The following is a 23,425-nucleotide window of genomic DNA, read 5'->3' on the forward strand; positions in this document are numbered from 1 at the left end:
AGGCTAGTTAGGTCTTTCCATCGGGATGGACTTAAGTATAAGCTTTCCCTTTGTAATTAATTCAACCTTTTATTGCTCCATAATAACGCATCTACTAGTTTCCTGGATATCCTGCCAAAGCTGAATGCAAATTTTTCTCTCCAGAAACTACAGGTGTGAGGCTTGATTTAATTTCCTCCATGAAGAACTGGTGAGCTCGAGGAGCAACTCTGGTACAATTAAACATTCCTACTCTAAGTTAACCTACTTGGAGAGAACAGTTAAGGAAAGTGTAAGAATGTTTGTAACATTTATAGATCTATAATCAGCCTTTCATTCATAGATAGGAACCATAGATAGGAGCAAAGCCATGATCTTGATATAGTAATACCTTCCAGACTTTTAAAAACCCTTATCACAATATCATTGCTAGACCTGAGGGGGCAAAAATGGGCTCAAGATAATGTAGGGGAGGAAAATAAAAACCTTTTATACCCTTTCAGGCATAGTGACTGGGGCCTGTGAATTAAACTGACAAAAAATAACAGGAGAAAAGGCATACAAATTTTATTGATGTTAATATTTTTATGTTCATGGGGCTTCACAGAAAAATTCATAGCAAGTGTTTGGACTCAGGGCTTATATACCTAACTTAGTAGGGGGAAGGGAGGGGAAAGAAAAGGCTCTTATGGGAAGGACAAGTGGGGTTTCTTTAGGAAAGAAGGTTTTCAGGAGGACAACTTTGTGGTAATGTGTATTTTTACAGATATTCGTGGACTGTCTGTCTTCTTCAGGGCCATAAAACTCCCCTGGAGAGGGGATTTATGGTAGCTTCATATCCCAGAAGTTGCTGCTTTTAGTCATTTGTTGAATCTCAAATGTCTTCGGCTTATAATGATCAGTTTACCAACTCTGGGGTTCTGAGTGGGTTCCCGCAATAGACCGATTCAACATAAAGAGGGCTTCAGAGGCTCTCTGTGTGCTGGTCCTTGTATTCCCACTGCAATTTATAACATAATTTGGTATAGCTTCTAGATTAGCTGTCCAGCTGCCTTTCTGTGGTCACATGGGGAATACAAGCAAGCTCTTCTCTCCTCTTGGCAAGGTCTTGTGATACCTTCAGACAGCGACTAGACACATTGCTAAGCACCCTCAGTAAAGACAGTTCATTTATGCCAAAACCAAATTCAATGTTTTTGTCAGCCAGTTTTTAACATCTTTTAGTAGAAAAAAATCTTTTCAACTCTTTTAAAAATCATGAATCAATAGATCAAGTTAGGTTTTTTCATGGTACGTGTTTTAGTTCAGTCTCCTTCTACAAAGCCTATATATCATTGAGCCTTGCAAAAACCCAAAATATTTAATAATACTCAGATCAAGGTTTTCCAGATTGGATATCAATGATCAGTAACTTCTGCCTGAAAATCTGTGACATAGTCACCTCTTTTGCCTATGGCATTTCATTTAAATGTTTGTTTATACATTTGAGACTTTCATGGAAAACTTTCTGAGGCTGTCTGAAACGTAGCTCCAAGCAGACAAAGTTGTCTAGGAAAGAACACATGACAGGTTCTTTGGCTTTTTTTATTGTAAAATGTAATTTTGCCAGTTCCATGTTGGGAACCTAGCCTGACAGAGACTCCTTTCACCCAGCGACACAGAATGCCTGCACCCCAGGCACCTCGGGGTTTCAGTCTTGAACAATTCGCTCTTCGGCTGTTGTCAAAAACCAGGCCGATACATTTGATATTTGAAAAGCATTAAGTGAGTAATTATCATCATCACCTGGAAAGCTGTTTAAAACCTGAGTCTGATTCAGCAGATTTGAGGCCTTGGAATCAGTATTGTATTATAAAAACCCTCAAATGATTTCATCCTTAGCCAGCTTTGTAAAACTGCTCTTAAGGGCCTTTTAAGTGTGTTGTACAGATTACTTTATGTAAAAATGCACACAAAATAATTTCTCTTTGAATTTAGTCCTAGCAAAAAGTTTATACTGATGAATCGTCACCCTTTTTTCATATGATGACAGCAGGGTAACTCATCACCATTCTTTTTACCTTGGGTGCTAGGATGCTCAGAAATAAGTTTCACTTGGGTTTAAAGCAGGAGCTTTTCTTGGCCTGGGATTTTAATTTTTTCCCATCCTAATTACATTGCACTCATTCTTTACTGTCAGATTAAGGATTTTATTGTGCTCAAGTGTTTTATTTTTGTTTCATTTTTATTGTTATCTATTTCAGATTCTTTTTAAAAGTAGGTCATGTTATAAATAATAAACAAGATTTAGAGCCTACCTGAAAAGGAAAATTTTCTGCTCAGATAAGCAAGAAGTACTTGTGATTATAAATCTAGAAATTCTATTTCCTATCGGACCTCATGGAGAAAGCACTTTGAAGTGGACCATCTTGTGTCTTGGTACAGTGACCATCATGCAATACTAGTAAATTATAATGCAGTTCAGATTTTTACATGAACTGGTTAAGTTTAAGAAATTTCCTTCTCAGTAAAAAAAAGTGGTCACCCTTTTCTCTCTCTATTAGCCGATAGAACAAGCACTGTGGAATGGAAGAACTCTCATTTGGTGAGACAAAGTCAAAGGGAATATATTTTCTGTATTTAGGATGACACCCACCAAATCCTTGTCCTTTTATCTGGGCTGCTGCTAGCCTATGGGGTGCCTTTCTGCCAATTAGAACAAAGGGCCCCCTCTGGGCAAATAGCATCACAGTCTGTATTTCCACCCCTTAACCCACTCCCCACCCCACCACTAATGTTTGCCTCCTCCCACTTCCAACCCCCAGCTTTCCTTCTGTCTTATCCTCCAGTATTTTTATGAGTGCACATTTTCTGCATTTTTCTAAATGCAGAGACCATGAAAATGACCTAGACATAAGTATCAATTAGGAAATTTTAATTGGGTCATGTTTCATAATACATTTTTTAACTATGAGAACTTTACACAGTGCTTCTTAAACTTAAGTATATATTAGAATTATCCCAGAGCTTCTCTAAAATGAAGATGTCTAGACCCCACAAGCTCAGATTCTAACATAGTAAATCAAGGGTTGAAACCCATGAAACTGCATCTCAGCAAGGACCATAGATGATTTTAATTTGAGAAAAGCTGGCATAAGGGTAAAGAGTACAGGTTTAAAAATCATACAGGCATGGTTTCAAATCATGTCCTTATTTTAAATTGTGTAATCTTTGCTTGAGTTTCTTTTATTGTAAAGTGAAAATTAAAAATTTCTCAAGCACAGGATTATTTTAAGAATCAAATGAAATGAAATGTCCAACCACAGTACCTGGTGGGTAGAAAGCACATAATAAATGCTGACCATAATTATCACAATATATTTTCAAAGCTTGACTCAGGATAGCAGCAATGCTTAAGAAAGTTTTTCTACGAGTATCCTCAGCACTTACTCTTTTTTTCATGATATTTATACCCCCCACCCAGGGATTAAAAAAAAAAAAAGTACTTTTCATTAGTGTTTCTACATACTTCAATAGATATCTCTTGCTTGCTTGTTTGAAGTCCTTAGATACAGAGTAATTATCCTTTTTTGCTAATTGTCTATGTCAACGGAAAAGAAGCCAAACTCCGTAAAATAATTTAAAGAGGTTTATTCTGAGCACGGAGCCATGCCCAAGAAGTCTTGAGCAAGTGAACTCACTATGGTTGGGTTACAGTTTGATTTTATACATTTCAGGGACAGGAATTACACATAAAGTCCCAAATCCATACATGGAAGGCATACATGGAAGGCATACATTGGTTTGGCCCAAAAGGGTGGGACATGTCAAAGCGGGAGCTAACAGGTTATTGGTGGGTTTAAAGATTCTTTGATTTGTAATTGGTTAAAGAAATGAGGCTTCGTATAAAGGCTTGGAATGTTTTAAGTTAAGGTAAAGAAGTCTGTTGATCAGAGACAAGCCACTGGATATATGCCCAGACTCAAGTGATCTGTTAAGTAACTGATGACCTGCAGGGGCGATTTAAGCTTTGTCTTACATAGTCTTAGTCCTGTTAATGAGCTACCAAGGATGTCTCCAGGAATGGAAGTGGGGCATGATGAGGGGTGTCTGAACACCCTTCTCATGGTCAGCAACTCATCTTTAGGGTATTTCTGAGGTCCTCTTGGCCAAGAGGGGGTCCATTCAGTCAGCTGGGGGGGGGTGGAGCTTAAGATTTTATTTTAGTTCACATCTATGTTCTTGTCACCATTGATTTTATTGTATCATACTCAGATCTTCTCATGTAATTTATCTAGTTTGCCAAATATAGAAAACAGTAATTTTTTTTTTTTTTTAAAGTTCATGTTCGGCCAGGCGCAGTGGCTCACACCTGTAATCCTAGCACTCTGGGAGGCTGAGGCAGGTGGATTGCTCAAGGTCAGGAGTTCGAGACTAGCCTGAGCAAGAGCGAGACCCCGTCTCTCCTAAAAAAATAGAAAGAAATGATCTGGCCAACTAAAATATATATAGAAAAAAAAAATTAGCTGGGCACGGTGGCACATGCCTGTAGTCCCAGCTATCCGGGAGGCTGAGGCGGTAGGATCGCTTAAGCCCAGGAGTTTGAGGTTGCTGTGAGCTAGACTGATGCCACGGCACTCACTCTAGCCCGGGCAATAAAGTGAGACTCTGTCTCAAAAAAAAAAAAAAAATGTTCAGTCCTCACCATATAATTATAGAATTCTAAGCCCAAACCCCTTTGCAAATAATTTTTGGCTAAACCATCTGAAAACTGCCTGCCTGATAAAATTGGAGGAAACTGAGGCAGGGGAGTGCCTTCACTACAAACCCAGTTTGAATGAGCCAGGCTTTAATCAGGATACAAGGAACAATTTAGAAATAATCTCAGTACGGCAGGATGATGAACTTTAGCATTACTGTGCAGAGAAATAAGTTATTCCTATTGAAGGAGAAGACTGCAGGGCATCTTAGAGCTGTATGAGATGGAAACAGACATAAATTATTTTTAAAGAAATATAGGCACTTATATATAATATTAATATTTCTACCTCAAAGGCTTTTGAAGCGATTATAGGTTCAACATGGCTAACTCATAGTGAACGATATTGTTTTGTCATTTGCAATATTAAAGTTTTGCCCCAAGTGCTCTGACAGGGGATGGAACGCCAAGAAGTTTCTGAGTAGAACAAATATCTGTGTCCAGAATTTTCCACTTATTATTTTCTCTCCTCTTCTCCTTTTTTATTCACATTCTTTTTCAGTACATGTTCTTGAAACTGTGTTTCAGAAAATATGTATAATGGTTCCAACCACTGTCATCTGGGCTATTTTTCAGGCTTGGTTGCACAATGTTGTGGTAAAGGATTCCACGTCAGTAATGGTGACTGGAGAAGGAATACAAAGTAGGATCCACATGGAAGCATTTTACTAGAAAATTAGTTGTAAAAAACGTTACTTATGAAAATTACATGCACATTTATTAAAATAGTGTTAAAAATTTAAGTTCCCAACCCTTGTTTCTTTAATTTTCTTTCTTTCTTTCTTTCTTTCTTTTTTTTTTTTTTTAACATTTTGGCCATTTTTAAGTGTACAGTTCTTTGGTATTAAGTACATCCACATTGTTGTATACCTCTAGCCCTTTTGATGAAGAATTTCGGACTCATCTTTGTACCAGTATATTCTGGAGAAGTATAACTGTCCTTTGCAGAAGGGAAGACTGTCTGAGAGACAGCTTTTATCTTCCTTTGCACACTTAGGTAGCGGTGTCTGACAGCTGTGCACCTGTAGCTGGGAAAAGAAGAATCATGGTAGTGCTGGGATGGGGATTTCAAAGACTCTAAAATACGACAGTGGTTATCTTGACTATTTTTGTACCTCGACCTTGACGTTTTTAGACTCCGGGCATGAAGTTTCTTGAACATTTGTGTGGATAATAAGACTGCAACAAGGGCAGGCTACTCTTCCTCAGCAGCAAGCAGTTATTTAGCAACAGCTATTTGTAAAATAACAGGCAATGACAAAGTCATTGCCATAATGGACTTTACAGGAAAAAAAGAGTATATACATTAATATATACACATTAAATAATGGTAGCATCAGTCTTGAAGACAATGTGTTGCTATAGGAGTTCAGAAAAAGGAGTCATTTCTGCACGCTGGGATGATTTTTACCTAATTGTTACAATGACTCTACATTTACTTAATATAAATTTTAGTTGAAATATTATGAAATAAAATATCAATAAAAAATGGCCCAGCACAGTGCCGTACACCTGTAGTCCCAGCTACTGGGTAGGCTGAGGTGGGAAGATTGCATGAGCCCTAAAGTTTGAGTCCAGCCTGGGCAACAAAGCAAGACTTCATCTCTAAAAAAAAAAAAAACCAACTCACTTTATGTGTAAAATTTGAAATTATATTTTGTGCCAATGGGAAAAAAATGTGAGGATTATATAATTTTAAAGCCAGTCTGTAAAACTATTTCTGTTAATGCCACATATCTCCACTAAAGGTAAAAAGAAATACACAATATCCTTTGTCAGTCTTCTGGGAAAATAGGTTCTGAATTATGAGAGCTATGACTAATGAGCACTCCTAGGAATGCATTTTTCTATTAAATGCACTGCCCTTGTGCTCTGAAGCCTTTGATGTTCTTGAGAGCAACTGGACTCATTATTCTGCGTTGTTTTCTTCTTCTTCTGGAGGAAGCACAGCTACTCTAATAGAACAAACCTTCCTGTGGATGAAATGGAAATATCTTACAAAATGCAAACCTCCTGTATGAAAGCTGAATTCCCAAGATCTCTCCCTCATGGCCAAAGATGAGAGACCATGGCTTGTGGAGCATACCTCATCTTCACATCTTGTGAATAAGAGCAATGCAGGAATTGAAAAATAGAGCCCCACATTGATAAGATAGAAATCTATTGCTAAGACTTTGCAAGATTTATCAAGAAAGTGGTCAGTGGTTTAAAATGGTGGCCAATCCCACCCAGAAGCATGGAAAAACGCATTCAATTCAACCATTGTCTTCTTATTACTAAAAACCTCTAGTTCACATGGTAAAGCTGAGTTGACCTGAGGGCAACACAATCTGTCTTTCTGACTAAATTCAAACAGTGACTTTAACAGACTTTTCTGAATTAAGATCATTTGGGCCCCACCTACATCTGAGGTCTGGTTTGGGTTTGGTGGAGAATACTCACCCATTGGTAATTTTTAAAGTGATTCAAGCCCCTTGAACAGCAGACATTAGAGAATGCATGAGAAAATGGGATACATTAAACAACTTAGAATGGAAGAAAATAATAGCATAAGAAATTGCTGGCCGGGCGCGGTGGCTCACGCCTGTAATCCTAGCACTCTGGGAGGCCGAGGTGGGCGGATCGTTTGAGCTCAGGAGTTCGAGACCAGCCTGAGCAAGAGCGAGACCCCATCTCTACTAAAAATAGAAAGAAATTATATGGACAGCTAAAAATATATATAGAAAAAATTAGCCGGGCATGGTGGCGCATGCCTGTAGTCCCAGCTACTCGGGAGGCTGAGACAGGAGGATCCCTTGAGCTCAGGAGTTTGAGGTTGCTGTGAGCTAGGCTGATGCCACGGCACTCACTCTAGCCTGGGCAACAGAGAGAGACTCTGTCTCAAAAAAAAAAAAAAGAAAAGAAATTGCTACATTTTTGACACTTTGTAGCTTGTAAATTATAATTTATGTACAAATTTGCTCCAGTTACTCAATTACTTGATTCAAGAGCTCAAAACTTTTCATAATGGGTTTGAAGCACAAAGTACAGTATTTAGTCAGAGCGAGATCTTTGCTTTCAATCGTGACTATTCCTTTTGGGCTGGGAAGCAAGTTTGGCTCCAGGTTTGTAGAGTTTTCAATGCCATGCCAAGGCATTTGACCTCTCTTTCTTTCTTATTCTCCACCGCCTTGCAGACCAGACGACGTGCTCCTGCATCGCACTCATGATGAGATTGCCCTCCTGCATTGCTTCCTCTGGCCCCTGGTGACATTTGTGGTGGGCGTTCTCATTGTAGTCCTGACCATCTGTGCCAAGAGCCTTGCAGTCAAGGCAGAAGCCATGAAGAAGCGCAAGTTCTCTTAAAGGGAAGAAGGCTGTGGAAAGCACAGAAGTGGAGCACAGAAGCTGCGTTCATCAGCACACGTCCACCTGCGGAGCCCGTGTTTCCTGGTGCAGGAGATGGAAGGGGCCACGACAGGTCTCCGAGAGGGTCATCCCTCAGTGGCAGCAGAAACAGGCACAACTGGAAGACTTAGGACCTCGTAGCTTGTATTCCACGTGTCGTAGCAATGGCTAAAGGGTCAAGCTCTTAGCTGTACTGAGTAACCATTTCAGAAAACCCTATGAGAAGTTAATTTTCACTGGAAAGTAACAGTATATTATTTGTACAGTGTAGTATACAAACCATTATGATTTATGCTGCTTAAAAATATTAAAATAGAGTGGTCTGTGTTCTTTTCTATTTCTTTTTTTATGCTTATAACACCAGGGTGAAAAAAGGGGGCATCTTCTGGGTTTCACTTGATTCTTCTAGATTAACGACAACAGATTCCTGCAGAAGTTTTAACTTTACTGTATAACCCTCAGTTTCCACAACTGAAGAGTACCTTTTGATGCCTGTTTGAAAAAGGGATACTGCACTGGTAACTGAGCCTCCAGTCATTTCTGTGTTTTTTAAGTCAGGGACCCTCAAAGATTAGGGAAGCATATCCTCCAATACCTGCCTTTGCTTATTTATTATTTTTCACCAGATTATTATTATTATTATTTTTTGAGAGAGAGAGGGTCTTGCTCTGTCACCCTGGCTGGAGTACAGTGGTGACATCGTAGCTCACTGCAACCTCAAACTCCTGGGCTCAAGTGAACCTCCTGCCTCACCCCTCTGAGTAGCTGGGACTACAGGTGTGAGCCACAATGCCCAGCTGATTTTTCTGGTTTTTTTTTTTTTTTTTTTGTAGAGATAGGGGTCTTGTTGTGTTGCTCAGGCTGGTCTCAAATTCCTGTCCTCAAGTGATGCTCCCACCTCAGCTTCCCAAAGTCCTGGGATTACTGGCATGAGCCACTGTGCCCAGCCCAATTACTCTTAGGGAGATGAGTCTGAAGAAGTTGTTCAAGCTCTAAGAGCACTGGGTTCCCTTGTTCATCTATTCATGTTACTTTTTATGGATTTTTATCTCTGTGAAATAGTATATACATGATGTGAAGGACACTCTTCAGCTTAGTTAACTGTTTTCATTTTTTTTTTTCTTTTAGATCAGCAAAAAACAATCTCAAGGCCAGTCGCAGTGGCTTGTGTCTGTAATCCCAGCACTTTGGGAAGCTGAGGTGGGAGGATTGCTTGAGGACAGGAGTTTGAGACCAGCCTGAGCAGCAGAGTGAGACCCTGTCTCTACAAAAAGTAGAAAAATTAGCCAGGCTTGATGGCATGTACCTGTAGTCCCAGCTACTCAGGAGGCTGAGGCAGGAGAATCGCTTGAGCCCAGGAGTTTGAGGTTGCTATGAGCTATGATGACGCCACTACACTCTAGCTGGGGCAAAAGAGTGAGACCCTATCTCCCCCGCAAAAAATTCAAAATTAGTTTTAGCATTTTGTTTTTATTTTCTTTGTCCTTGATGCTACGGGTGTTACAACAGGAAGACTGCTGCAGTTGTTCGGTTTGCTTGGACAAAGCTGAAGATGCAACCCGCTCACACCACTGCTGCTGCTGCTGAGCGTTCTGTGCCTTTCTCAAACGCTTACTGAGGAGACCATACTTCACATCTGTTCGTAAACTCAAACTCCAGGTATCAGTCACAGGTCTCAGTGAATATCAAAGCTACCCTATTGACCATGTAGAATCAGACCTGTGTTTAGATGAGATGTACATCTTTAGTGGAGGAACAACGGACAACGTAATTTCTTTTTGCTTTCATCCGGTATTCTTCAGACATGCTTCTATTAGAATAAAGGCAAATTGGAATTTAAAGACAAGTTCTCCTCAGTTATTTCTACAGAGTTCTAAAAAAGGTGTGTATTAATGGAATGATGATTTCCTGACTTGTAGTCTACATACCAACATTTTCTTAATTTTAGAACATAAGTAATTGAGAGTCATAGTCTGTGGAAGGGTGTTGGGTGAGTAGAATCTTTTGTTTTGTTTTTAGAGATGAGGTCTTGCTATGTTGCCCAGACTGGAGTGCAGTGGCTATCCACAGGCATAATCAGTGCACTACAGCCTCAAACTCCTGGGCTCAAGCGATCCTCCCTCCTCAGCCTCCTGACTAGCTGGGATTACAGGCGTGCACCACCATTCCCAGCTCCAATCATTTTTTTTCTAATTCAAATGTTACAGGTTTCACTGTGAAAAAGGCCTTGACCACACTATTTATGACATCCTTTGAGGCAGCTACAGTTCCTTGACTTCAATCCCAGCTTCCTGTTGCAGCATCCTTGTTGTCTTAGCAACACAGTGAACTATTCTGAAGCATAGAGTAACAGGAAACTGAGAATCAGAGAAAATCATCATCTTTACATCACATTGTGGGAGAAGAAGTCTCCTTTATCCATTTTATCTTAATCTAATTATGATTGATTGCAGAGAGTAGATAAAAATAGTGCATGAATATTACATATGTATTGAAAAAAGGAAGTCAATATATATCAATTTGAGTTTTCATTTATCAGTTTGATACTCATACATTTATATTAACAAAGTGCTTTCATTTAGGCCCGAAAAGTATACAAACTGTATTCTGTAGGTTGATTTTTGGAAAATGGGAGAAGCACACTGAATTCATGAGGTCACATATAATTTTAAGGTCTTACTTGCTTACCACCAGTTAAATTTGAGGCTCCTTATTTATACTTGTTAAAGGTAAAACTCAAAGGAAAAAGGAGAGAACATTTTAAGTTCATAAAAGGCAAAGAAGCTTCTTAATAATTTTTTTCTCTTTCTGTATAAGTCAGAAATAGTTCTGCTAACAAAGAGACCTCAAAATGTGATGGCTCACGTAAGATAGAAAGTTCACTTCTTCCTCAAATAGCAATCCAGAAGTAGTTGGATTGCCAGGGTAGGTAATCAAGGGATCCAGATTCATCGACTGTTGGTTCTCTCGTTACCAAGGGTACTGTTCATTCCATGGTCAAAGCTGGCTCAAGGAAGCACATCCACTTCCCAACCTGTGAAAAGAGAGGAAGTTGGGAGCAATTTCCTTTTAAGGACGTTTCACCCATCACTTCTTCTGCCCACAGTCCATTCATGAGTACTTACTAAATAGCTATACTCAGTGTCTCCAGCTAGATAGACATGTGTCCTACTAAGTCTCTAGAAGAAAGTTTCTATTATTAAAACTAAAAAGAGGAGAATGAATACTAGAGTTAAAGACGACTAATGGATAGCAGTTGATGCCCATGTCACAATGAAAATCTGCTGAGCAGGCATGGGAAAGATCCCTTGCCCTGGCAGGAAGGAAGTTCCCTGGTGAAGCCACGAATCTGCTCCCTGGGAGAAACTCCCTTGTCCATTGTCTTCTGTGGCCCCTACTTTGACCTCTTGCTCATCAGCTTCTATGGCCACATCTGCAACTTGAGGGTATCATGGATTTTGTAGCCCCCTGTTTGCTGGTACAGATTTATTGACCTAGATTGCCTTAGGGATTGAACAAACAGCCTTTTATAGGCCAGGGTTATAGTTCATTTGGTTGTGATAAAGACTTCAACATCATTTTTGATGTTTGGTTGCTGACAGCTTTCAAGCCTCACCATTCTCTTTCCCCTTACACTCCACATTCTGGGCAAGCTGATGAGAGCCTCGGTGAATCTTTCTCTGGTCCCAGCAAGAAGATCAAATCACACAAGCTCTGGCCTGCTTGCAGGAACCCTCACTCCAGCCTCACACTCCAGGAACAATAAATGCCAAACCAGTTAAGCCATTTCTGGACCCACTTGGGAGCCTGCTTTATCTCCCTGGAAAGTCTCAGTATGTGAGTGATAAACCTTTTCATCCCCTCTTGGTATTGGGATGGCATTATGAGTCTCATCATAAGAACTGAATTAATAGTAACCTATGAATTTTTGGTGTGTATGTGGGGGCATGTTCATCTGGCATCTTAAGGGTGATCATAGCATTGGTGACATAATTTTATCAAAAACATAGTAGGTTTCTGGTCCATTTGATTTCAGTCAGTTCATGTGAAAGTAACCACAACCAAAGAGCTACTCTGGTTATAGTTCTTAAGCCAGCAGCATCTTTCTTACGAGTCATTGTGCTTGGCCCATATCTCTGTCCCTCAATTTCATGGCAGCCACCTTGAGGCCTTCTGCAACAACAGTTTAAGTAGGAATGCAGCACCCTTCATCTGACCTTTTCTGCTGAGCTGACTGCCCTTGTCTGGCCAGTAATAATTAGTGAAGACTATTGGGGAAGTCTCTAAATAATAATCACATCTGCTGTTTGGAATACAGAAACAGTTGGACTTCAGGGTATAGGCACAGCTTCTGTAAAAAGCTGTTATGTTACCTACTTGCAAACCTTTTTTTTCCAACTATTTTTCATAATACCTTATTAGAACAGCAAGAAACAGCCAATACATGTCACCACTCTTTTTTTCTAACCACTTTCCCCGTAGCTAGTCTGCCTTCCACGTTGTTGCTGCTGGTTACCTAACGGTTAGTCAACACATAACGGGTCTCTAGTTTTCCATCCTGCAATATCTATTTCCTCACTGCCTGCTGCCTGGCAATAATACCAAAGCCACATATTTTAGGTTTTTGTTATGACAGCATTTTTCCATTTCTGTGTGTTAGTCAGCTAGAACTGCGTAACAAAATAGCAAAGCCTGTGTGGCTTAAACAACCAAAATTTATTTTTTCACAGTTCCAGAGGCTAGAAGTTCAAGACAAAGATATTGGCAGATTTGGTTTCTCCTAAGGTCTCTCTCCTTAGCTTGCAGATGGCCGCCTTTGTGCTGCATGTCCTCTGTGCACTTGTGCCCCTGGTGTCTCCATGTGTGTTTTAATCTCCTCTTTTTATAAGGACACCAGTCCTGTGGGATTAGGGGCCCTTCCTTATGACTTCGTTTAACCTTAATTACCTCCTTAAATACCCTATCTTCAAATATAGTTATGTTAGGGGTTAGGGCTTCAACCTATGAGTTTTGGTGGGACAGAACTCAGTCAATAATATTCTGATACTCAAATTAAAACTATTAGGGTATAGGCTAAGCCACTGTAGCACAGAGAGCCCCCAAATACTGTAGTTTCAATAAGATAATTTATTTTCTTTCAAGTAGCCATCAGGAGAGAGTCCATGAAATTGTGCAGGAACTTAACATTCCTCCTACATTGTTTCTATGCCAGTCCCTTGAGTGTCCCCTTCATCGTGATCAGCCCCTGGGAAGAGGAAAAGAAAGTAAAGAGCAAGCATATACATTTTGAGAAAGAGAAGCAGGAGTGGCACATATAATTTTATGTATATTATTGTAGAAAGAAAGGAGCTGCAAAGGAGCCTCTTGCTGGGCAGCCATGCCCTCTGAAACCTGGGACACAGGGCCTATTATTGAAACGAGGAAAGGGAGAATGAATAGGAAGGAATATGATCAGTTCCTTACTACATTCCTCTTATATACATTGTACATATTGACATAAATAAACTGTGTTGAGTGTGAGAAGAGAGTTGGGTCTGAAAAGAATGATTGTTTCATGAAATTAATTAATTTTTTTATTGTTTTATTTGTGTCATCCTTGCGCAGGGGCCATGCTAATCTTCTCTATATCGTTCCAATTTTAATATATGCACTGCCGAAGCGAGCGAGCACTGTTTCCTGAAATTTAGATGCTTCTTTATATTATTTTATTTTCCTAAAACTAAAGTTTAACTAAATTAGTTTAACAATTTTCTGATTAGAATTGAACTATTAAAAATTAGAATTTTCTTAAAAACCAGTAAGAGAAAAGAAAAACAGTAAGAGAAACTTTGGTGTTCTGCCCAAAAAGGAGATACCTCACGAAGGTAAGGGGAGAGAGCGCTACCTTAGTATGGGGTATAGGAGCAGGGCTTAGAGACAGCCAGTACAGTTTGGAATACTCAAAGGATATATCGAATAGAATCTGTAGTCTTTTTTAAAAATAAGAATTTCCATCTTTCTGAATATATTCCAGTTGTAAGAAAAATATTGTTTCCTAGAGTATGGGAGATTTAAAAATTACAGGAAATAAGAAAATATTCAGAAGGATACATAGGGTGTCAGAAAAGGGAGCAGGGATATAATAGCTTATTTGAATGAATTTGGCTTCTTATGGGGAATTATCTAGGGAAAAGAGGCATGGAATATGGGCTTTGGAGCCAAATAGCCTGAGTTGGAATCCTGGCTCTCCTTCTTGGTACCATGTGATCTTGGGCAAGCTACCTAATTTCTAGCTCAGTTATCTCAACTATAAAATGAGGCTGATATTGATTGATATCATGTCATTGGAGAGGACTGAATGAGACAATGCAGGAGATGTGCTTAGCATGGTGCCTGGTCCATAAATACTAACAAAGATGATGATAATGATGGTGGTGGTTGTTATTCTGGTGATGGTGATGAGGTGGTGTAGCATTAGTTCAGTAAAAAGAAAAAATTGTCTCAAAACTAATTTTTCCTAAAAATTTGTGTTTTTATTTCTCAGATACTTCTTCTTTAGTCCCTACCAGCCTAAGACTATACCAGTACAGGGATTTTTCTTTTGTGAAGTTCTATCATTAACTGATTGTTTTTATTTCCAAAACTCCAATGTGGAAGAAATCATCTCTGAAGTCATGGTCTATTTAAGAAAATCCAGATTTTTCTAAATTCTCCATTTTATTGAGCATTAATATACTGCTGTTTTGAAAGTTTTCACATCATCATGCTTAGCAATTTCCAGCATTAGTAAAAGATGTGTCTTCCCTTTGATCCAAAGCAATTACTGGGGTACTTTTTTCTCAGAGACAAAATCCAAAGAACATGATCCTTTTCCCCTGGTCTCTCTGTACAACACTGAAAATGGGCTACTTTTTGCATGATGAATGCATCCTCTGAAAAGAGGCAATATTCGTATATCCCAAAAGCTTGCAGTATATAAAATATATTCTGTGTCTCATTAGCAGGTCTCTGACACGGAGTAATCTTTACAAAGGTTTTTCCCTTTCTGCTTCCAAAAGCACTACTAATGAGGTTGATGAATATTGTCACACAAGCTCCACGTATCTGGCAGGTGGAAAAGATCCAATTATCCAATTAGGGCTTGGACTTTCAAGTGACATCTAGAAATGATGAGAAATTCAAACAAGACCACCCTGAGTCTATGGAGGAATTGATAGTATTTGAAGTTTGGGAGAAATGTGTTTATTTGTGTGAAAGCCAGGTGTGTTAAAGGTCAGAAGTGTGACTACCTCCAAGAGTTCTATCATTCAGGATATGAGAGTTAATGAGATAAAATCAAGAAAAGAAAAATGTGTTGATGTCAGGGAATGTGCCTGGTTAAATATCAGTTCTTTAAATAAAGCAAGTTAAGGTGTTCAGTCTTTCAGAGTCACTGCCAAAGGCACTACACACATTGCCCTACATCATGAACCTAGGAGTTTTCTCTTTGGCAAATTCTACAAGTGTCTACAATTCACAGAACAGTGGAGGGACTGCCTTTGGACATTTGTCCCATTTACCAGATAGCAGTTATTAAACTTGCATCTCTGCTTTAAACTTAGGATGGCTGGGTGGAAGCAGCCACTGTTGGAGGTAGTATGCGCTCCATTAGAAAAGTAACATGAGGAAGATTCCTGCTAGACGTATGGCAGTGGTTTCTGAGCCTGAGGGGTGGGCAGTGCTTAATTAGGATGTCATACCTTGACCCACCCAGCTGACTCTGCCCCCAAGAACAACACATACACATTGACTGTTATTCCAATGCCTGCAATCAAACCTGATCAGCCATGGCAGTAGGATGGGAGGGGACCTAGAACAGACCATGGGAAAGTGCAGAAGGAGTCTCTGACTGGGCTGATGTTGGTGTGTTCTTGAGGATCTTTCTGTAGACACTTAGCTGTCTACCACTGTGGGCTAGAGAATGTAGCCAAAGAAACATTTACTGACTCATTGTGGGGTACACAGTACTATCCTAAGTAGAATATTAACCAATAAATATTAGATGTGTTTCTTCTCTATAGATTTTCTCTGAATGGTCTCACCTAGTCCCTGGTTTTCCCTGTGAGCTCAGCATTGATTCCCAGATCTAGTATCTCTTGCCTTCCCTTTTCCAAGATCTGGATGTATATTACAATAGCTCTGATATATTCTTAAGTCTCTGTCTGAAGCTTACTGATGGATGGGGAACACAATGACAGAATAAATAATGGGACAAAATATCATCAGACAACGTGGATAGGGAACAATTTACCTGGCTCAGATGATTTTTCCTTCTGAAAAAGGACAAATTACTAAAATATACCAAACCATATAACAACCTTTTTCTGATATGTCAACATTTGCGTCACATGCCTTGAAGTTCAGTTGCACTGTACTTTGCTCAGCGCCTGGAGTCCTGTACCATGGCTTGAGCCTCTCTTCTCACCATATTTGAATACCTGGTTCTTCTGATCCATCAAGTCTAAGTTTAAATATAGACTCTTCCTGGAAGCATTTCACATATCTATGATTATCCTATATAAGTAGGTTTCTCCTGTCATCCTCTTCCTCTTCATTCTGCTTTCTTCCTTTCCAGTACCTATTGCTGCTTGTATTTATTTTTCTATTATCTACCTCTCCCTCCAGATTGTAAGACCCATGAGGGTGTAATTGGGGGTTGATAGTTGGTTTTATTTTCTCACCGCTGGCACAGTGCCGTATTTATGGAATGGATGGATGAGTGGATACTCCCCAGATCCATTACACCCTTTGTACATGTCATTTCCTATTTCCTTTTCTGTCTTAGAAAATTTTATCTCACTTTCAAGGTCCACCCTCCTCCCTCCATCCCGCCCTCAAGAATTAATCACCACTTCCTCTGTAATCCCATAAGAATTTGTACATACCTCAATTATTTTAAAAATTTAGCATGTATTGTAAGAATTTATCACGTGTTTTATGGCTGTTAATCCATTGATTCTTCCTTCTCTCTCCACCTTGTGAAACAAGAAACACATTTTTGTTGATCCTTTAATCCATAATAATAATGATGATTATGACCCCCCAACTAACTCTTATTAAGTGCTTTCCATATGCTTCTAAGTTCTTTATCAAACATCGTTTTAGGCTCTTCATTAAAGCAGGGTGGAATTGTTACCAAAAGCTCAGTACTTGCCCATGAGGCCGCATCAGAAAAATGAGGCAAGTGGTGAAGAAGAAAAGAGAAGTTTATTACTTTGACAACAAAGGAGGAAAATGGTAGACTATCTGTCTCAAAATCCAAATTCCTGTGCACAAGCAGAAATACAGAGCTTTTAAAGGGAGGGCCCTCAGTTCTAGGCTATTGTCATTTAAGTACAGTCAATGACTCTAATCATCTCATCTCTGCTGAAGATAAAGCCGTGACCTTCTCCCACCTGGAAGGCTCACCTAGACCTCTGCTGGCCAGGTGTGGGGCCTGGGATGGAGCCCATAGTTCAGCTGAGCTATCTCCTATAACACACAGAACAAAAGACATTCCCCTGCCCCTGCTGACCACCTGCCTGAAGCAGGGATGCAGGTCTCAATTCCCAAAAAGAGTGAGAAAAGTTTTAAAAAGACAGAAAATATCTTTTGCCATTTTTTTTTTTCCACAGGCCATTCCCTCTGTTACAGAATGAGGCACTTAGCATAGTACCTGGGGCATAGTTAAACCTGGAAAAACATAAATGAGTGAATAATAAAATATATTTCAATCTTAGCCTTAAAATAAAAAGTTACAATGAAGGTAAACTAACGTGTGTTTTGTATTTAAATATCATATGCTACCCTTTAAACAGATGAACAGCAGAAAAGTTACTGTGTTCATTTTCAAATTACCCCCAAACTTAACAATTTAAAACAATAAACATTTATTATCTCACATAGTTTCTGAATCAGGAAGTCAGGAATCTGGAAGTAACTTAGCTATAATTCTAAATTATTTTTGGTGAAATTATGCCACTTAGAAAGATAAACCCATGGATTAGGGTTACAGTGAAATAAACACAAGACACAAAAGTCCGACAGAATTATAGTGGGGAACTTTGATAAGATAGTGGGATTTGGCTCTCCCTCCCTCCCTTGCTAGAGGGATTTGTCACAGTATGTTTGATAGGCATCATAGAACAAAAAGTGAAAAAAGTCCAATTGTCAACATTTTTTGATTGGCATGAAAAATCTTCCAAAAGAAATGATTGAAGACTTCAAGGATAGACTTTTCAATAACCTTGAGTAGCTTTCAAGAGTAGATACTGAGGCATACGTGACCCTTGCTCTTTCCTCACTTTTTGTGAACAGCCTTAAGCCAGAAAGGGGGATTTAATCTGCAAACACTGAAATTGGAAATAGCCCTGTGGCCAGATCTTTAACACCTCACTGAAATTTTTGAAAGAGGCCTGGAGCCCTCAGACTTAACATAAACTAATGCCTTTGCATATAAAAACTACTAGAAGCATCCAGGGAAGGATGACTCTTGATAAAAGACTGTAAATATTATAAGCAGACAAGATATTGGAAATACAATTGTGCTAGTTAACAAACTGAAGGAATAAAAATAAAGTGAATGAATAATAAAGGTGCTTGAAGGGGGACTCAAGTACCTTATTAGCCATTTTACCCTTAAGTGCACAAGAAAAAGTTTCTTTAAATATTAAAGAACAGCCTTACAAATGTTTTCTTGATAGTGTTACAATGCCAACCTTTAACCCTGGCACTATGATATCACATATCCTAGAGGATCAACAATCTACTCAGGTGCAGCTCTAATAATCTGGAGGTATTCCCCTTGTCCCAGCCCATAACTTTTACCCTTGGCCTTTAACCAAGGAACATTCCTTATGCTTTGTGACACCCCTAGTAGCGGAATTGGGAGGGATCTATCTGTAAATGAATCTGCCAGATAAAATGCTCCTCTGAAGACCCTTCCTTGAGATCCCCAAAGACTCCCCTATTCAGACTCAGACCAAGGCTAATTTGAAAACTTACTTAGTGGTATCCTTTTGTCTAAATTAAACTCAAATTGAAAGTCTCCATGAAGTCCCATACTGGACTCCTTATGGACTCAAAATTCTACTGATGCATATAGTGTAGGGGAGGAAAAGCCTTCCTCTACCCTCCTTGGTTCAGTAGCTGGGGCCCTGAAAATTAAACGTACAGAAGGCAGGTTAACAGGAGAAACAGTACATATTCCGCAGAGCCTTCCACAGGAAATAAGTAAAGACCCAAAAAAGCACTTAGACCTGGAGGCTTATATACGATTTTAACAAAGAGCATTATGGAAAAGTGACAAGACAAAGGAAAGGGGGTTTACGCTTTTAGGGGTGGTAAAATGTGAACTTTTCTGGTATGAAAGAGGGGAGGGAAGATACCTACTCAAAAAAAAAAAAAAAAAAATTATGCCCTGCTTTTAAGCAATAGGCGGAGGGTAGAGAGATTTTCTGTGTCTGCTGGTTCTCAGTTGCCTTTAGCTTAAAATAATTCTTATGACAAAGTGGTATATTCTGGGGTGCTATATTCTGATCAGAAGAATTCAGTAGAATTCTGATTCAGTAGAATTTTTAGGGCTGAATCCCTCAAAGTTCCTGTTGACACATTCAAAACCTATTCAAGCTTGCACAATAACTAAAAACAGTAGGTCAAAAACTAAAATCAATAGTTGAAATCCTAATAAAAAGATTCATCATAACTTGTACCAGTCCTTATAATACTCCTGTCATAGTCAAAAAACCCAAAGGGCAAGAATACAGATTTGTTTAGGACCTCAGGGTCATAGATAAAACAGTCACGCCCTAACTCTCTGGGATACTAAACCCTAACACTATTTCCTTGTGGGGTTACATATTCTAGACTTGTTAATCTGTGCTATGCCTTCTTTAGTGGTTCCTTAGGGTAGACTGACATAGTTAATCCTGCTGACTTTTTCCTGGGAAAGTCAACAACATGCCTTAACAGTTACACTTCAGTGATTTATTTCTTTTCCACAAGTCCCTGACTAGAACCTTGTGAACCTTAAATTTTCCTGCAATTCTACTTGTATCCAATATGTAGATGACCTCTTGTTATAGCCTAAAAATGAATTGAACTCTCTTAATCAATGTCATCTATCTTCTTACAGTTTTAAATTAGAAAGGACTTAAAGTCAAAACAAATTATATCACTTAGATCAAGATCCCAGAGTAAATCCCTCACTTAGGACAGAGGAAAAGCCATTCAAAACTTGCCCAGGTGCCATGGTGTCAAGGCACACACCTGTAGTCCCAGGTACCCAGAAGGCTGAGGCAGAAAGATCGCTTGAGCCCAGGAGTTCAAGGCTGTAGTGTGCTATATTGGTGCCTGTGAATAGTCACTACACACCAGCCTGGGCAACACAGCAAGACCCCATCTCTAAAAACAAAATCAAAAACAAAACTTTATCAGGTCAGCCATTCAGAGTCCACTAAAAGGATTCCAACCATTCTAAACACCATGCCTCTACGTGATTTAAACAAGTTTTCAGTAACCAAAACTCTTCCTTGGGAACTTAAATATGAGCCAACATTTTGTGATTTAAAATAATCTTTTTAACATTGTCATACCCTTAGTCAACTTAAGCATTTTAAACCTTTTTACCTATTCATGCATAAGCAATCTAGACAGGACTTTAGTGTTCTGACTCAGCTTTATGGTATTTATCAGAGATTTGCTGCAGCTTTTCTTTTGACCTAGTGGCAAAAGCTCACTTTCCGTGTCAGGTTCACAGCAACTGCAGCTGCATTAGCGAAGGCTACTGCTAACCTGCTTGTAGGGTCTCCCTTAGACTCTATTGACTCCCAACAATCTTTGTTGCTTGCTGAGAATATACCCTTTCTTTCTTTCTTTCTTTCTTTCTTTCTTTCTTTCTTTCTTTCTTTCTTTCTTTCTTTTTCTTTCTTTCTTTCTTCTTTACTTAGTCTCTGTAAAGACTGTCAAAAATTGCCAATGCTGACTATATTACAAGTTGTCACCACAGGGTATTGGGAAAAGTTTTCAATTAGTAATAATCGTGCCTCAGGTAAACCTCTTTGGCTATGATACTGCCACTGTGCAAAGCTGAAAATACAGTATGTTTCTTAGCAGGTAGGTTTACCTCTCATGAAATTCTACTACTTTCTCCCTTAAACGTTTCCCTCCCTGGTAGTATAGTTATATGTTAAATCCTGCTACTTTCCTTGTTTTTTAACCAGAAGAAGGACTAAATTATGACTGCCTAACTTCTGTCCAAGAACAGCCCATGCCCTGAACAAATATATTAGAAACTCTTCTAGAAAATGCAGAATTAGCCCTGTTTGTTGACTGGTTATACCTTAGGACAAAACAGGAAATTATCAGGCTGCATGTGTCATCACAGATCTCAAGTCTCCCCTAGAATAATGATCTTTTACTGGAGCTAAAGTCAACCTAGAAGGCAAAATGTATTGTATTCACCAGGGCTTGTCAGCTAACTCTAGATAAGAGAATTAATACCAACGGCAAGAGTTGGGGAAGATTTTGGAAATAACTAAGGATCTTGACCTGTGCAGGAGAAAACAGCAAAGAAAAATGGTCGAAAGGTTAAGTGTTCTAGTGTTTGTTAAGGAGGTAGAATGCCAAACAAAAAGGCTAACATGCAGGTTGAAGGAAATGCCTTACCTGGTCATTGTGGCAGATGGGCAACTCCTACTAAGGATTCTGTTTTCATACTACCCCAGAAGGCCAAATTATTGGACAGGTTCAAAGAAGCTATTACAAAATACCAGAGATTAACTCCAAAATCAGAGCAGGAAAAAGCTCATTTATTAGGATAACAATGAATCAAGATTTACCTCATGACCCCACCTCATAGTTTCACCAATTCTAAACTATTATCTTATGAACTTGGCTTGGTCCCAGTAAGTTCTTTGCTTTAAAACACCTGTCTTAAACCACTTGAGCCCAGATCCCCAAATCCTATAAATATCTAACTTGCTCTTTCTGAGTCACTACCAAGATTTTGTCAAGGTAGGCTCCTTTGCTGCAGTAAATTTAATAAACTCAGCTTTGTTTGATCAAAAGCTTTTTTCTGGAATCTCCAACAAAATCCATATGGTTGAAGCCGTGAAGCAGCATTTGGTTTCTTTAAAAGTTATTTACTATTACCAGATCATCTAAATCTCTTTCTTGGACATGCGTAAGACACTTTGAGAAGAGGATTTACTTTTCTGGACCATTTAGTTAAGGTAGTTGATGAGATATTGTATGGAAAGATAATATATGCAAAATCCTTAATGCTTAATATAGTTTCTGGCACAATATAGGTGTTCAATTAATGTTAGCTACATTAAAATCCCCTAATTCCCTAGCCTTTCCTTACCTGGACCTCCAAGTAGCCTGCAAACTCAAGATTAATTATCTCTGAATTTAGAGTTCCGATTCGTAGGTCATCACTGGTTTCTCATCTATGAGATTGGCAGAGACCGTCTGCTCTCCCTCCCTCCCTCCTAACCTTCTGATCCTGTTCCCTCCATTCCCACCAGCAAGCTGAGGGCAGAATTCAACTCTTTACATTTGCCTCTCTTTAGCCACCTTAGGAGACTTTTTCTTGGGGAGGTTTAACGCCGAGTGGAGAACCTCTGTTCAGTGACATTTTATTTTAACACTGAAAAGTGAGAAGTACTTTGATTCTGATAATTGAACAGATTTTCTTTTCTACCACTTTCCCCAAATAGAGGAACAAACCTACAGCTTCTCAGAAGCATTTTGGATGGGGTAAGAAGGAGAATCTTCATTAAGTTATAAGATTAATGAAATTGGGAGTCTAGGAGAAACCTCAGTATACCTTTAATTATGGGCTCCAGTACCATGAATATAAAAGGTAATTTAGGAAGGAGGATGCCCCAGGAGGTTTCCCATGTTGTCCCATATGTCAGATACCAAGAGATAACAAAAATCACTACAGTACCCCCATTAGTTCCTAAAATTCTGCTTTCTGAGACAGCGTATCCTAAATGCCAACTCTGGGTTATAAAATTCAAATCAACTCTGAAATTTAAAGAGAAAACAGATGAACTATAAATGTGTGAATGAAATCTTCCAAGGGCTGCCCCCCTCCACCAAATGTTTAAAAGAAGAAGGAAAAAACCCTACAGAAATGCTTACTTTGCCCTTTATAATTATTGGATGAAATGATGATCCTGATGATTTCACTCCTTGACTGGGATGAGCAGGGTGCAGTGTTTGTGTGCATTTGGAGGTGGGAGTGGGAAGGCTTACTGCATGTTTGACAACCAGCCAGGGGTAAGAGGGATGCCCTCATTTATAGCATTTGCTGAT

The 23,425-nt window shown here is 39.2% G+C and overlaps 1 protein-coding gene and 2 non-coding genes across 3 annotated transcripts in view; 1 reads left to right on the forward strand and 2 right to left on the reverse strand.

Annotated features, from left to right (window-relative positions):
- Window positions 1-8,062, forward strand: part of KCNMB4 (potassium calcium-activated channel subfamily M regulatory beta subunit 4) — a 56,002-nt gene extending 47,940 nt beyond the window's left edge. The window contains exon 3 of the mRNA XM_069491315.1: window positions 7,894-8,062. Within this exon, the coding sequence (XP_069347416.1) occupies window positions 7,894-8,062 (169 nt within the window). The remainder of the gene's footprint in view (window positions 1-7,893) is intronic.
- Window positions 8,063-13,662: 5,600 nt separating this feature from the next.
- LOC138397684 (U6 spliceosomal RNA) lies at window positions 13,663-13,768 on the reverse strand. Its single transcript, XR_011235816.1, has one exon. It is a non-coding gene; the product is annotated as a U6 spliceosomal RNA (small nuclear RNA).
- Window positions 13,769-21,048: 7,280 nt separating this feature from the next.
- LOC138397640 (U4 spliceosomal RNA) lies at window positions 21,049-21,189 on the reverse strand. The gene has a single exon (XR_011235783.1). It is a non-coding gene; the product is annotated as a U4 spliceosomal RNA (small nuclear RNA).
- Window positions 21,190-23,425: the final 2,236 nt, after the last annotated feature.

The sequence above is a fragment of the Eulemur rufifrons genome, chromosome 16 (assembly GCF_041146395.1).
Source record: "Eulemur rufifrons isolate Redbay chromosome 16, OSU_ERuf_1, whole genome shotgun sequence".
In the NCBI taxonomy this organism is placed as follows: domain Eukaryota; kingdom Metazoa; phylum Chordata; class Mammalia; order Primates; family Lemuridae; genus Eulemur; species Eulemur rufifrons.